At 39.3% G+C, this 15157-nt stretch overlaps 1 protein-coding gene across 1 annotated transcript; it reads right to left on the minus strand.

Annotated features, from left to right (window-relative positions):
* Positions 1-8931: 8931 nt before the first annotated feature.
* Positions 8932-10630, minus strand: LOC141752752 (tripartite motif-containing protein 16-like). The gene has a single exon (XM_074610913.1). It carries the CDS (start codon positions 10628-10630, stop codon positions 8966-8968), a length of 1665 nt encoding a protein of 554 aa, XP_074467014.1. The 3' UTR covers positions 8932-8965.
* Between the last annotated feature and the right edge of the window lie 4527 nt (positions 10631-15157).

A 15157-nucleotide genomic window follows, 5' to 3' on the forward strand; every position in this document is an offset into this window, starting at 1 on the left:
ATATCTTGAAAACTGATTGATTAGAAAGAAATTAAGTAGGAAAAGGAAAAAAAAATGTTTGATACTTTGACAGTGAAATGAAGAATATAGAATATAGATTAGTCAACAATTTATTTATTTATTTGTAGGATTTACAACATTGATTTTCATTAATGTATCCAAATAATTGTTATCATGAAAGTACATTTGAATTCTTTCTTAAAAAAAAAGATTACTAAACTATTTTTCAAAAGGTTACATTTAAATGATCCCAGCTTTCTGGTACTCGTACTTTTCTGGGTACATTAAAATAAAAGTTGCCTATTTTAACAGCAGCACAGTATGCAGAAAGTAAACATTACATTATACAAATTATGAAGATGTGAAGATTTAGTACAATGTGGTATATTTTCAGGTCTGATGCCGGACTGAGAGGCCCCTAATTGTAAACATATGTGAAAGAAGTAGGGCAAAGGCCAGGGGCTGAAAGATAACATGTAGGGAATACCTAAGGCATGAGTTCATATCTTAGCTCAGGGATTGGACGATCTGAACCCAATATATGGGGGTGCGAGGGACCCGAAGTGCAGGACTTTCATATTCGACTGGAGGCCTCCGGACTGCTCGAGACGTCCGTATGACATGTGTGACTTGTTTGTAATAAACTCTATTTACCAGCAAGAACAGTGTCCTCGGAGCTTCCTTCATCATCACTTCAACAGCACGGTCGCAGAAAAGATACGACATAATTTGGCGTCACGAGACAAGATCGGAGGTGACCATCAGCACAACTTCACAGAACGGTGAGATCACTCATTGAATGCTGGTCATTAATTGGGGCTGTTATGTGGAGTTGTTTGGACACACCGTAAATTAAGAACCTTCTGGTTATAGACATGTACTGTTGATTTGATGTTTAAAGTGAGGCTCCGTGCTAAATTTAAAAAAAAAAAAAGGGGGAATGAATAGAGAAAAGATATAAAGGGAAGAAAAGAAGTATGAGAAATACAAGGAATAGTTTAGAATAGTCATGGTAACTATAAGGTGTACTAAAGAGTATTGTGCAAGATTAACGCTAAGACACATGCATAAAAAATGCATATTAGACACTGAGTAACGATGGCTCTGACATAGTCCGGAATTAACTTAGAAAGACAAAATTGGGAAACCTGGATCCAGGTAATTTGAATAAATAAATGTAAAGAGTGTTAAGAGAGATAAGGAAATAAAGGAAATAAAGGAAATAAAGGAAATGATCATATGACAAGCCGCAAATCGGATAGGATAGGGCCCTCAGGTGAGGAGCATTGTAGTATGGGCCAAATTAAAACCTGAAACAACATCTGATGGTCAGTTAATAACTGGAGAGTGTAGAATCACAATTCGGTTGACAGTTACCACTCTGACGCTGTTGACGAACGGTGTTCAAGAAGCAGCTTCTCGTCGAAGATTTTACATCTCATGGGTAGCAGAAATTTTACGAGAAAAAGTAAGGAAATAGCGGCAGAAAGCATGCATAGGAATATATCTAAAAGTTCAAGTGAAGAAAATGTGGGTGCGTGTTTACTTTGGGATGGAAGGGTGCAGTTGAGAAAAATGGGTGTGCGTTGGAGTCTGGATGTGTGTGCGTTGGAGTTTTGGAGTGAAGAAAAGGTGGGGGTGTGTTTACTTTGAGGGGAGCAGAAGGAAAAATGTGGGTGCGTAAAGGTGTGTGACATTTGGCTGCTGATGGAGTCCAGATGTGGGCCATAAAATGGTTAGAAGACTAAATGAATTGAATGATATATTGTGTAAACCAATGAGCTTCTTGCCTTTTTCTAAGAAGACTGTTGAATTGAATAATGTAGTGTGTAAAACCATGAGCTTCTTATAAAAGACTAAAACATGAGCTCTTCTTAAAAGGGACGTTATATAATAATTAAAGCTGCTAAAGCACAAAATGAACTTCTCTAAGAAGGGTAGTGATTGAAACCCTCCCCCTCTCTCTCCCTCTCTCTCTCTCTCTCTCTCTCTCTCTCTCTCTTCCCAAAATTCCTTTCGATGACCCTTTCTTGGGAGATACAGAAAATTCCTTTGCCATTTGAACTGTTTGGTCCAGTGGGGTTCTTTAATGTTTAGATAAGGGGTTTAAGTTAGGAATATAATGTATGGTGCTGTTAAAGGGACCTATGGGTTCACAAGAGACTAAATCATTGCCTGTTCCTTGTCTGTTATGTCATTTATGGTGAGTGAGAATTGAGACGGGAGACAAGGCAGAGGGCCGGCACATCACGGAGGGGGGATTGCTGACGTCGACTTGGAAGGCTTTCCAGGTCAATCTACTAAAAAGGCCGGTACAACTTATACACAAACTCTTTAACAAAAACAAAACCTGCATTTCCACATGTGTATGTGTTCTCAGTCATAAGCAATATTGATGGTACACATATAGACCTGATTTCATTTATTAAGCCTAAGAGGAAACTGACCTGCTCAGTTAGGAGAAATAAATAAATGAATTAATAAAAAACTTGGCAACGGATTGATCAGTTAATGCATTTGATTAATTAATGGCATATGATTGTTTAGTCTAACCTCTGCTGACAATTACAGATGTTCATTTATGTTATGGTGCGTAGTCTGTCTGATCTGTGATGTGGTGGACATTCAAGGTGGTGACTGTTTGAAGATTTGAGCTGAATATTGATTGATTAGATAACTGGTTGTTTATTGATTGATTGATTAGATGACTGGTTAATTTGTTGGTTAACTGATTAGTTGGATAAATGGATAAATTGTTGATTGACTGATTGGTTGGTTGATTAATTGGTTAATTGGTTGAATTGATAATTGGTTAATTGGTTGATTGGTTAATTGGTTAATTGGTTAATTGGTTAATTGGATAATGGGTTAATTGATTAATTGGTTAATTGGTTAATTGATTAATTGGGTAATTGGATTTAAAAAAAAAAAGGGGGGAAGTAATCTAAATAAGCCTTGAGTAGTTTTAATTTCAGCAATTACTTCTTAAAGTACAATAACGGAACATAAGGAAGCCGTTATAATGGGGAAGAAGAACACTAAAAATCCGAAAGTAATCACTCCTGTTGAGATAGTACAGAAGAATAATCCTTTAATTAGGGGTATCGCAAACATTGCAAAAATATCGGAAAAATGGCACAAACGCTGGCCTGAAATTGACCAACCATGGCCAATGGAGGGGACGCTTAACCCAGATGTAATTACAATAATGCGGGTACTTGTATCGACATACAAAGCTGAGCAAAAGAAGGGAAAAAAGGGGATAAAACGCAAAGAGAAGAGGCAAGTGGAGCTTGGCATTCTCCAGTTATTTGAAGATGAGGGACAGAAACTGATCAAAGCTGCAAACGATAAGAGGGATAAAGTTGAAGAAGAAATAAAACAAAACACAGAACAAACAGAAAAACTAAGGAAAGACACCAATTCATCGTTCTCACACATGCACCCAGTGAAGGGACCACCACCCTCGATATGTGGGAACTGCTGTGAATGATTCAGAGCTGTTTGCTGCAAGTAGAGGCCAAGTGTGCAGGGCGCTGAAAGACACATTTGACCCGGATTTGAATCAAATGGAGCAGTCGATTTTGCGAACCAGAATACAGAAGGGGTTGCCCCTGCCAGTGAGAAGCAAATTGGCAGAGGTGGTTGGTCTTGGAAGCATGGCAAAGAGGGTTTATACGGATCATATAGCCCACCAGGTGGAGCTGTATAGGAAAAAGGAACATGATCAAAAAGACCAGGACCAAGAGACCCTCAGGAAACTTAATCAAATACAACTGACGGATAGTAAGAGGATGGAGAAGAAGCAGGCTCTGATTATGCAGAATCAGGCTCCACTAAATCAAATAGTACCACTACCACAGCCGAACCAGGTTCGGCTCCAATCGTTCCAGCCACCGCCGGTGGTTCCAGTTGTCTCCTACCTACAGCCAGCTTTTGATCAAGCGCAGCCCTGGAGAGGAAGAGATCAAAGAAATTAACAGTTGTGGCTAGACCGAGGTGCCACCCGAGATGCTACTGGACTTTGGAGAAATCATGAGGGGCTGGTACTATCACCTCCAGACCTGTTGGGTCTGATGATTCAGGAGGCGCATGGCTTAGCTCACGTTGCAAGGGGGGAAGTGAAGAGAAAGATCACGAAAGAGTATGGTTTTTGGGCACCATGTTTGCTTGAACAGATTGATTATGTCATAGGCAGGTGTACTATCTGTCTGAAAAACAATGTTCGGAGGGGAGTGCCGGTTCCTCCTGGCCACATCCCAACTCCAAGAGGTCCGATGCGGGAACTAGTTATAGACTATGTTGACATGATAAAACCGATTGAAGGGAAAAGGTACATGCTAGTCGTGGTGGACAGATTTTCACGATGGCCTGAGGCCTGTCCAACAAAACGAAAGGATGCTCAATCGGTTGCCAAGTTCTTATGCAGAGAGGTCATAAGCAGGTGGGGACTTCCAGATCGAATATCCTCAGACAATGGGAAAGAGTTTGTGGATAAGACGGTGAAATTGATTTGGCAAAAATTAGGAATCAAACAGCGTCTTGGGGCAATCTATAGCCCACGTAGTCAAGGAATCGTTGAGAGAATGAACGGGGTTCTGAAGAATCGTATTGTCAAAATATGCCAGCACACAGGGTTAACCTGGATAGCAGCACTTCCATTGGCGTTAATGGCAAACTAAGGAGGAGGTGCAGGAGAAGCTCGATGAGCAAAAAAGGATCACAGTGCTACCTGGAGACCAGGTTTTCGTGAAGGTGTTTAGACGGAAGTGGTATAACGAACGCCGTGGGGGACCGTTTGAAGTGGTTCGCGGTACCGGAACCGCGGTCCAGGTCAAGGGGTTTCCCACATGGTATTATTTATCACATTGTGTCAAAGCACCAAGTGAAGGGGCGCCACATTCACTGATCCAGAATGTTGAAGGCTCAAGAGAGCCCGAAGACAATGTGGAAGAATACACATCAGAGAGGGAGATGCATGAAAATCCCCAGAGTCAGAACTCAGAAGGAGAGATCACCCAGGTGGTGGACAATGTTGATGTGTCTGTACACATTCCTGATGATGCCAGAAATGACTCGGCAGTTGATGGACAGGAAAGCAGATTTAGAGACATTGTCTTTCAACATGTCCCAGACCCAGCAGGGCCTATTTCAGTTGCCTGCAAAGCGCCAGAGATATCAAAGGGCGGTGACTCCGCTGCAGGACAACCCAGGGATCCAGTCAGACCAAGGAGCCCGAGACCAGTTAGGAGAAGAGTCAAACCAGACCGTTATTAGAACCAGGGTTGAAGTAACCTTGGGAGAGTCAGTTAGGCTTCCATGTCAGTGTACAGAAGAAAATAGTGGTAAAGGGAAACTCAGAGTTCAGTGGGAAGATAGCCATGGTAAGATCCTAGATCTGTCAGAGACAGTACCAGTAGGGAAATATACATTAGTTAATGACAAAAGGAGAGTGAAGGTTGAGGGAGACTGTAGTCTCTATGTATATAAGCCTCAACAGGAAGATCAAGGCGATTACAGGTGTTCTTTTTACGATCGGCATAGTGATACTAGGGGGGAATAAGAGTATAGATTCACAAGAGGTTGGGGAAACAAGAGAATTGACAACGATGACATCAACTCTCCAGACGAAAGCTGGACAGATGGAAGAGAAATCTACTCCTTCAATGGCAAAAGCTATTGAAAGTATAAATGCATCACATGTAACTACGAAGGCGCCTCAGGTGATATCTATAACGTCACCTCCTTGGAGTACTGTGATTAGAGCTAAGTTAGGAGGAACAGTTTACCTTCCTTGTCAATGTGGAAGAGGGAATAATGGAGGGAACTTGTTTCCCAAATGGGAAAATAGTCGTGGTGAAGATTTGTTGTTGACAAGACCTGACGATGACGTTGTGCCTCGTGGTCAGAGGAAGTATATTTTGTATAATGAGGTTAGGTGGATAAAAATTAAAGATGATTGTTCCCTTGTCCTGCGCAACGTTACTCGGGAAGACGAAGGGGAATATATGTGTACATATCGGGAGCCAGAGTTTAAATTTGTTCCATCTAGCCACTCTTGGATTGGAAGTTACATAAGTCGTAAGGTGAGACTTATGATAACAAACCTAAGACCTGTTGAAGTAACCACTGCAAAGGTAAATAACACACGTATAGAGGCTGCTACTTTAAATTTGAAATCAATAAATAATGATAATGCTTCCAATCAGAGTACTACCTTGGCGGTAATATTAACGCCTAGGAAATTGGAGAATGTGACACAGACACTTGACAAAGTATCGCAATTTCATAATCTGGAGTCTTACCATTGGAGAATAAGTATAGGAGAAAAGTGGGGAATAGGTTTATTTCCGTGGTATGGGGTAGCGTTCTTGGCAGATCACATCGACAACATTACATACACCTTACAGGGCTTTGCAAACGAAACTATAAGAGGTTTCGAAATGTTGTCAAACACCCAAAGGAGCCATAGATTAACATTGTTAAAACACGACATGGCTCTTGATTATATTTTGGCCAAACAAGGGGGCTTATGTGTTGCTTTAAATTTATCAGGAGATGCTTGCTATACGTTGATTCCTGATAGTTCTGACAATATGACTAGTGTCATAGAGGCATTGAAGCACATAAGAGATGCGTTTGGCCCATCAGAAGACGCGGGATGGTCTGCAAACGCTTGGTTGCAGGATAAATTGGGGCCACTAGGAGCAGTGTTAGTTCAGGTTTTGGTAGCGCTCGTTATGTCGTTGTGCGTGATGTTTTGTTTTTGCACGCTGTTGTTGACCTTTGCAAAGGCCATGATAATTAAATGGGTTGGAGTTGTGCTGCCCGGCGATCAAACGCTGATGCCATTGTTACACGAAGCTGACACGGACGTGGTTGAGGATGACGCCATAAAGATCGAATTGGTGGAGGAATATCCATTTTAAAACATAATCATATTATTTACCTCTGTTTTTGCTTGTGTAGTTTGTAGTGTTGATGTTGTGTTGCTCTTTCGAGACTTTGTTTAGTCTCGAAGGGGGGATATGGCAACAAATGAACAATATGATTAATGGACAATATTTACATTTTTACTTATCTAATTCTGTGTTTGATGTTTTAATTTGTATCTGTTCTGTATGCAAAAGATACTGGTTTTCTTTTCTTTCATTCTAGAACATATTGGGGAAGAACACTGTGAGGGTGGTGGATTGTCAGGGACTCCGAGGGGCTGAATGGATTCAGACATTTCAAACATGAAAATACGAATGGCCTGAGGAACTCTGAACGTGGACTGTCGATACAACATCCAGAGTCAAGACGTCATCGATACTACACCGGCGTCAAGGCGGCTGAGAAACTACAGCGTTATACAGTCTTATGTCTTCTCTGAGATGTTACCTTAGTGTTATTGAAAAGGAATTTTCTTTTTTGTGTATTACATGCTTGAGAAATGATGGTTTCTAAATATAATGGGACCTCAGATGTTTTCTTTTTCTTTTTCTCGATGTTTAGGGACAGTGGGGTAGGCAGGAAAAGGTTCATAGAAGGGTGCGATGGGTCGACCAGCCTGACTTTGGACATTTGTTTTGTTTTAATTTGCTGAGAGTTCCATATGCATTTGCTTAAATCAGTTCCATATACAAATTGCTAAAATTCTGTATTTCAGTATTATGGAGTATTACGTATGGTCGCCTTGGCAGAGGGACCGTGAGAGAATTTTCCTGTATACATTGTTTAATACATTGTTCAAGAAAGATTAGCTGCCTGACAGGTTTTTCACTCTCACTTTTATACTCCATAAAGTTGTTTCAATGGTAATAAGGACAGGTTGTTAAATTTGTCATGTTAATACACCTGTATGTTTCTTCTCTTATTTTTTCAAGACTTTGTTAAGTCTCGAAGGGGGGAATATGTGGTATATTTTCAGGTCTGATGCCGGACTGAGAGGCCCCTAATTGTAAACATATGTGAAAGAAGTAGGGCAAAGGCCAGGGGCTGAAAGATAACATGTAGGGAATACCTAAGGCATGAGTTCATATCTTAGCTCAGGGATTGGACGATCTGAACCCAATATATGGGGGTGCGAGGGACCCGAAGTGCAGGACTTTCATATTCGACTGGAGGCCTCCGGACTGCTCGAGACGTCCGTATGACATGTGTGACTTGTTTGTAATAAACTCTATTTACCAGCAAGAACAGTGTCCTCGGAGCTTCCTTCATCATCACTTCAACAGCACGGTCGCAGAAAAGATACGACAACAACTAAAAATATTTTTAAAAGAAATTATATTACATTCATTTGGCAGATGCTCAAAAAAAACAAACCCAAATACATTTACACATCTTTACATACATGACTGTTTAATTCATTTTGTAGTTTTTACATAATTAAGCCCATTAATATAATAAGCAAATTCAATTTTAAGTAGGACAAAAACAGATTTTTCGTTAGACATTTTGCATATGCAAAGTCAACAATTTATTTATTTAGGCTATTTATTTTTAGGATTTTTAACATTAACTTTTTATATATTTTTTTAACCATGTATAGACACTTGAATTCACTCTTAAGAAGATGATTAGCTATTTTTCAGAAGGATACGTTAAAAATTAGACCAGTTTTTCCTGTACTTTTTGGGTACATTTACAAAAAAAAGGTGATGATATTTTACAATATCAGTACAGACAGCAGTATGTAGAGTACTAAAAAGTAAACATGACTCTTTTTTTAAATCTATATTACATTCATTTTGCATATGCAATATTTTCCATGCACAGTATATAAGGGAAATGTTTAGTAAATATAACATCAGAATCAAATTTCGACAAATAATCTCTATGTAGCAAATAAAAAAAAGTTTTCATCATTTCATTGAATTAAAATAGAAGAAAAAAGTCCCACCCACTATGTTTGATCTCTGCAGTGCAGACACACCTCAACATTTACTGTACAGAGATGAATCACTCATTAAACTCTTGTCTACTTGAGCTCACACAACTCAGCAGAGACTCCACCACTACCTGTAAGCCAAAGTCCAGGATAGAGAGGCTGAGTGAACGTGGTCTGGATTCTGAATAGGAGAGTCATGGTTTCAGAGACGCTGTAGTAAGACAGAGTACCTGCCCTGTGATCCAGGTAAACTGCTATTCTGGAGGACTGAGGGCCTGAGACGGAAGTATAAATATTGTTGTGTCTGAATTTATAACTATCACTGAAACATTTGATTGACCAAGATTTGTCATTTAATCCAAATCCACATTCTTCTCTTCTGCCTGTTCTTTTAATATCCTTGTATGCAACTGCTATACAAACTTTCCCGCTCCATTTCACCTCCCAGTAACAGCGTCCAGTCAGACCCTCTCTACTCAGGACCTGCCACCATTTACCAAATCTGTCTTGGTGATCCAAATATAACTGTTTTCCTTTCATTAATGTTGCTTTTCTGTCCCTGTCACTCAATGACAAATTGTTGTGTGCTGTATTTGGATCCAGTGTGATTTGACAAGAATATTTCATAAACTCAGCTGTGGTTCTGGGCTCTGCTTGTAAAACATCCACTTCAGTCACTGCCAGAGAGATCTTTCCCCACTCCTCACTCAGAACAGCCTGCAGTTTATCTCTGACCTCTGACACCGCCGCTGTCACATCCTCAAAGGAGCGCAGAGGACAGATATCAATGCTGGGAACGTCTTTAGATTCACTCAGACGTGACAGCGAGGGGTAGTTGTTTAGGAAGTGGAGGTGATCCTCTGTGTGTGAGAGCGTCTCCAGCTCAGTGTCTTTCCTCCGCAGCTCAGTGATCTCCTGCTGCAGCTTCTCCTCAAGCTCTTTAGCTCGACTCACTTGAGTTGTCTGCTGGGATCTGATCTGCTGCTTCACTTCGGAGCTTCTTTTCTTAATGAGACGGATCAGCTCAGTGAAGATCTTCTCACTGTCTCTCACAGCTTCATCAGCAGAAAGATTGATAACCTCCACCCTCTGCTGAAGCACCTTCACGTCTTTCTCTCTGTCCTGGACTCTCTGTTGGATTTCTTGCCGACTCGCCCCGAGCTCCTTCTGCTTCTCAGCCCTCTCTGCTGCAGCGGAGACTGTGTCATGACCTTTATGATCATCCATGGAGCAGAGATAGCAGATGCACTTCTGATCAGTGCGGCAGAAAATCTTCATCACCTCGTCATGCTGAGAGCAGATGTTCTCCTGGAGCTTTAAAGTGGCCTCAACCAGCTTGTGTTTCTTTAATGGAGTTGCATTGTAGTGAGGCTGGAGGTGCTGCTCACAGTAAGAGGCCATACACACCAGACAGGACTTGAGGGCTTTTACCTTCATCCCAGAGCAGAAATCACAGGTCACGTCTCCCGGTTCAGCAGAGGAATGATCAGGTGAAGCAGCTTGAAGTCCTGCTTTCTTCAGTTCCTCCACAACCTCTGCTAACATGGTATTTTTCACCAGGACAGGCCTCGGTGTGAAGCTCTGCCTGCACTGAGGGCAGCTGTGTGTCTTCTTCTCATGCTCCTCACCCCAGTAGTCTTTAATACAGCTCATGCAGTAGCTGTGCCCACAGGGAATAGTCACCGGATCCTTTAGAAGATCCAGACAGATTGAACAGCTCAGTTTGTCTCGATCCAGAATCACTTGCTGCGCCATTTCTCCTCTAGACGACAGTGAATGTCTGAACGACAAGTCTGAACTGAATAGACTTCAAGCAGGAAGAGCCTCGCCTTGCCAGTTAATAAAGTCTGGGTGGGGTTTGTGAAAGTTGTGCTTCATTCCAGGAAGAGGAGCGGTTTGAGAGTTGCTGTGTATCTTTAGCCCTCAGTTATAGTCTGTCTTTCAGATTCAGAACTACAGAATTAAATGGAAGACTTGCAATGTAATATATTACTACCACTACTACTATGACGAGTACTAATAAGTAAACATTAAATTATACAAATTATGTTCATGGAGATACTAAAATGACCTATTTTTTTAAACTTTGTGTTACATTCATTTGGCAGATGCACAAAAATCCAAATCCATTTATGTATTTTTACCTACATGACTCTTTTATTCATTTTGTAGTTTTTTATACAATTAAGCCCATTTATATAAAAACCAAATCCAATTGTAAGTGAACTGTACTCATATAGCACCTTGCATACACATAGAGAGAGATTCTCCCACTATGCACCTTGGACATCTACAAAAAGATCTAAAATGAGATTGTATCCGTTGATGAATTTAAGGGCATCATATTGAATGTGGTGATATGTGGCTGCCAGCATGTTAAACAGCTGTTCTTCTGTTTTATTGTGAGTTTTTGTATATAATGTTTAATATATTGTATTTTAATGTATTGTAATTTTATATGGCCGGCCAGGTCTTTCTTGTTTTTTAATCTCAGTGGGAGTTCTTAGTAGAATAAAGGTAAAATAACACAAATAAAGAGAGAGAGGGGGTTAAAATGAAATGTACCAGAAGTGGCATTTGCTGGCATCCACACTTGACACCAACAGAGACACACCAACACTAGCAACCCCTGAAAGAAAAACCTCTCTAACTCTACCTGCCTGGTAGGCCTAGCCTGTAAAAATAGTATGGAAAGAAATGAAAAATGAAATGAAATGTTTTGTTACATCTGGATTTCCCTTCTCCCTCATTCTGTATAAAGATATGCAAGACAATCATATTTAAAAAAATTTTTTTCTATCCAGTTTTTTTACAGAGCAATATGCAGCACATAGGCGTGAATTTCTGCATTTCCTTGTAAATTAAAAGACACACAGGTTTAACAATAGATGCATTCTTTACAATTGTGTAGGGAAAACTGTTGAACATGTGATTGTAGATTGTTTTCATGCTACTTCTTTTTGGTTTGATTTACAGAATAACTTCTCAAAACATTTTGAAAAAATATCATACTAACAAAGATTGAGATATTACTCACTATTAACAATCTTTTTCGGAAGATGAAATTTACAATTAATTAGATTAATATCTTAGCAAAACATTATATCCATAAAATTAAATGGCTTAAAAGAATATCCTCCTTTTATAAACATTACATTATACAAACTATGAAGATATGAAGATTTAGTACAACTAAAATGACTTTAAAAATAAATTATATTACATTCATTTGGCAGATGCTCAAAAATCCAAACCCAAATACATTTATACATTTTTACATACATGACTGTTTTATTAATTTTGTAGTTTTTTTTTACATAATCAAGCCCATTCATATAATAACCAAATTCAATTTTTAGTAGAAAAAAAACAGATTTTTCGTCAGGCATTTTGCATTTGCAATATTTTCCATGCACAATATATAGTGAAAATGTTTAGTAGCCCTAATATAACATCAAACTTCAACAAACAAGATTGTTTAATCCCTATATATATAAAAAAGAAAGTATTTATTTTTCGTTTAACACATTCTGCTGAAATATTGTCTTGAAGTGGCAGTAGGCAACAATATTTTGGCATAATTTGGCAAAAATTCCATAATAACCTTTCAGCATAATGTAATTCAAGTGATCTGAGAGAAGGCTACACCTCTGCTCCTCCTCATGGCTCTGTTTACAGGCTTTAGAACATCTTGCCCGTGACGGCAGACTTTGACCAATCACAGGGCATTTCAGAGAGAGCGTTCCTATTGGCTGTTCCACAAAAGGAGATGCGCGTTCACGTCTGGTCTCTGCAGATAGTGAAAGCCTCGGTCAATGACGGAACAACCTACTGAAAAGCTTGCTATTCCAGCATTGGCAGCAACTGCCTACTAGTGATGGCGAGATGAAGCCTCATGAAGCTTTGAAGCTTTCCAGCAAATTGGTTCGGAAAAGGGTTCATTGCTCGAGGCTTCATGTGCTCACGAAACCACCTGGTGGTCAAAGAGTGTAAAACAGACAAATATGATCTTAACCATGTGATAAGATAAGATACGATATTCCTTTATTAGTCCCGCAGTGGGGACATTTGCAGTGTACAGCAGCAAAGGGGATAGTGCAAGAAACAAGATGCATCAGCTAACACAGTAAAAAAGAGCTAAACAAAGTGTAACAAAATATGAACCAAGTATAAAGATTGGAAGTATAAAAATAGGAGTCTATACAGTATTGGCAATAAACAGACTATTAACAAAATTGCACAAGTGGAAAATGATATTGCACAGTGAAAATCCACCTGAAAATATCAGGTTATTGTCAGTTTGTCAGTTTTTGGTGTGTAAGTGCTCTACTGGGATCAGTGCTGGTTGTGGTCTACTGGGAACACAGATCTGTGATATACTGTATTTTGCGCCAGTAAAGGCTTTTGGGAATGACTATAAACAATGAAAAAAAATCTATTACCATGTAATCAATTTATATATATATATATATATATATATATATATATATATATATATATAAACATTTATATATATATATATATATATAAACATTTATATATATATATATATATATATATATATATATCATATTTAATAAAATGTCTATTTAGTAAGTATATTATGAGTATATAAGATACATGGATAATAAACTGTAATTGTTTTGTGAGTAATGCATCTTATGTGTGCAAACCAATCCTAAATTAATAATTGTATTGTAGTGTAGTGTAATATAATATAATAATTGCAGGAGGGTTAATATTAGTGTTCTGTGTCACTTCTGGAAAGCGGCATTGGTTGAACCAGTGAAGATCTGAAACACTTCATGAACCAGTGGGCGGTACGGCCGGGCAGCGAGGCTTCGGATGTCATCAATGACGTCATTGGTCTAAAACGATACAAGCCTCGATACACGCATCGCAGGAAACTTCCTGGATTACTCGACACACGCTCCGAAGCCTCGGCACAGCACGTAACATCACTACTGCCTACACCTCAAAACAACCCAAAAAAGAAAGACAGACTTTCAAAAAGACAGTCCAAAAGAGAGTCCGACAATAAGCGGAATAAAACACGTGTCAATATCGGCGAAGCGTTTCAGCGGTGGAGAGATCTCCGGGACAGCATCGGCCTCACGTTGGACTCTGAGCTAGCAGTTCTTCTCCTGGACAGGTAAGCTACTAACTTCGTTTTCCTGTAATATCTAAATGTTTTGTACTGATTTGTTTGTAGGTAGCTTTACCGTGAAAGCAGGCGATGAGTAGCCAGGTTGAATGTACGTTAGCCTTCTGCTAACCGTAGCCCGAGGCTTGCTGCGGCTAATTCAAGTCCATGTTTATGTTTATGTAGCTACTGTAGCTAGATCCTTGAATCACAGTCTGTCATCTCAAAGGGCTTTATAGACCCATACGTTTACTAAGAGAAAGAACGGACGGTAATTCCCATAGAATTGCCGCTATATAACGACACATCACAGTCAGTAGTACTCGATACAGTAACCTATATGAGTAGCGTTACTCATACAGTAACGTTACTCATACAGTAACGTTACTCATACAGTAGCGTTACTCATACAGTAACGTTACTCATACAGTAACGTTACTCATACAGTAGTGTTACTCATACAGTAACGTTACTCATACAGTAGCGTTACTCATACAGTAACGTTACTCATACAGTAGCGTTACTCATACAGTAGCGTTACTCATACAGTAGCGTTACTCATACAGTAGTGTTACTCATACAGTAACCTATATGAGTAACGTTAGGTTACTCATATAGCGTAGCGACAAGTCTGAGATGAATAGACTTTGAGCGGTAGGAGCCTTGTATAACCGGTAAATAAAGTCTAGGTGGGGTTTGTAAAAGTTGTGCTTCATTTAAGGGAGAGGAGAAGTTTGAGAGTTGCTGTGTGTCTTTAGTCCTCAGTTATAGTCTGTCTTTCAGATACAGAACTACAGAATTAAATTGGAAAACTTGCAATGTAATATATTACTACCACTACTACTATGATGAGTACTAATAAGTAAACATTAAATTATACCACTTATGTTCATGGAGATACTAAAATGACCTATTTTTTTAAACTTCGTGTTACATTCATTTGGCAGATGCACAAAAATCCAAATACATTCATGCATTTTTACATACATGACTGTTATATTAATTTTGTAGTTTTTACATAATTAAGCCCATTTATATAAAAAACAAATCCAATTCTAAGTGAACTGTACTCATATAGCACCTTGCATACACATAGAGAGATATTATCCCACTATGCACCTTGGACATCTACAAAAAGA

This window comes from Sebastes fasciatus, chromosome 16 (genome assembly GCF_043250625.1).
Source record: "Sebastes fasciatus isolate fSebFas1 chromosome 16, fSebFas1.pri, whole genome shotgun sequence".
Taxonomy (NCBI): domain Eukaryota; kingdom Metazoa; phylum Chordata; class Actinopteri; order Perciformes; family Sebastidae; genus Sebastes; species Sebastes fasciatus.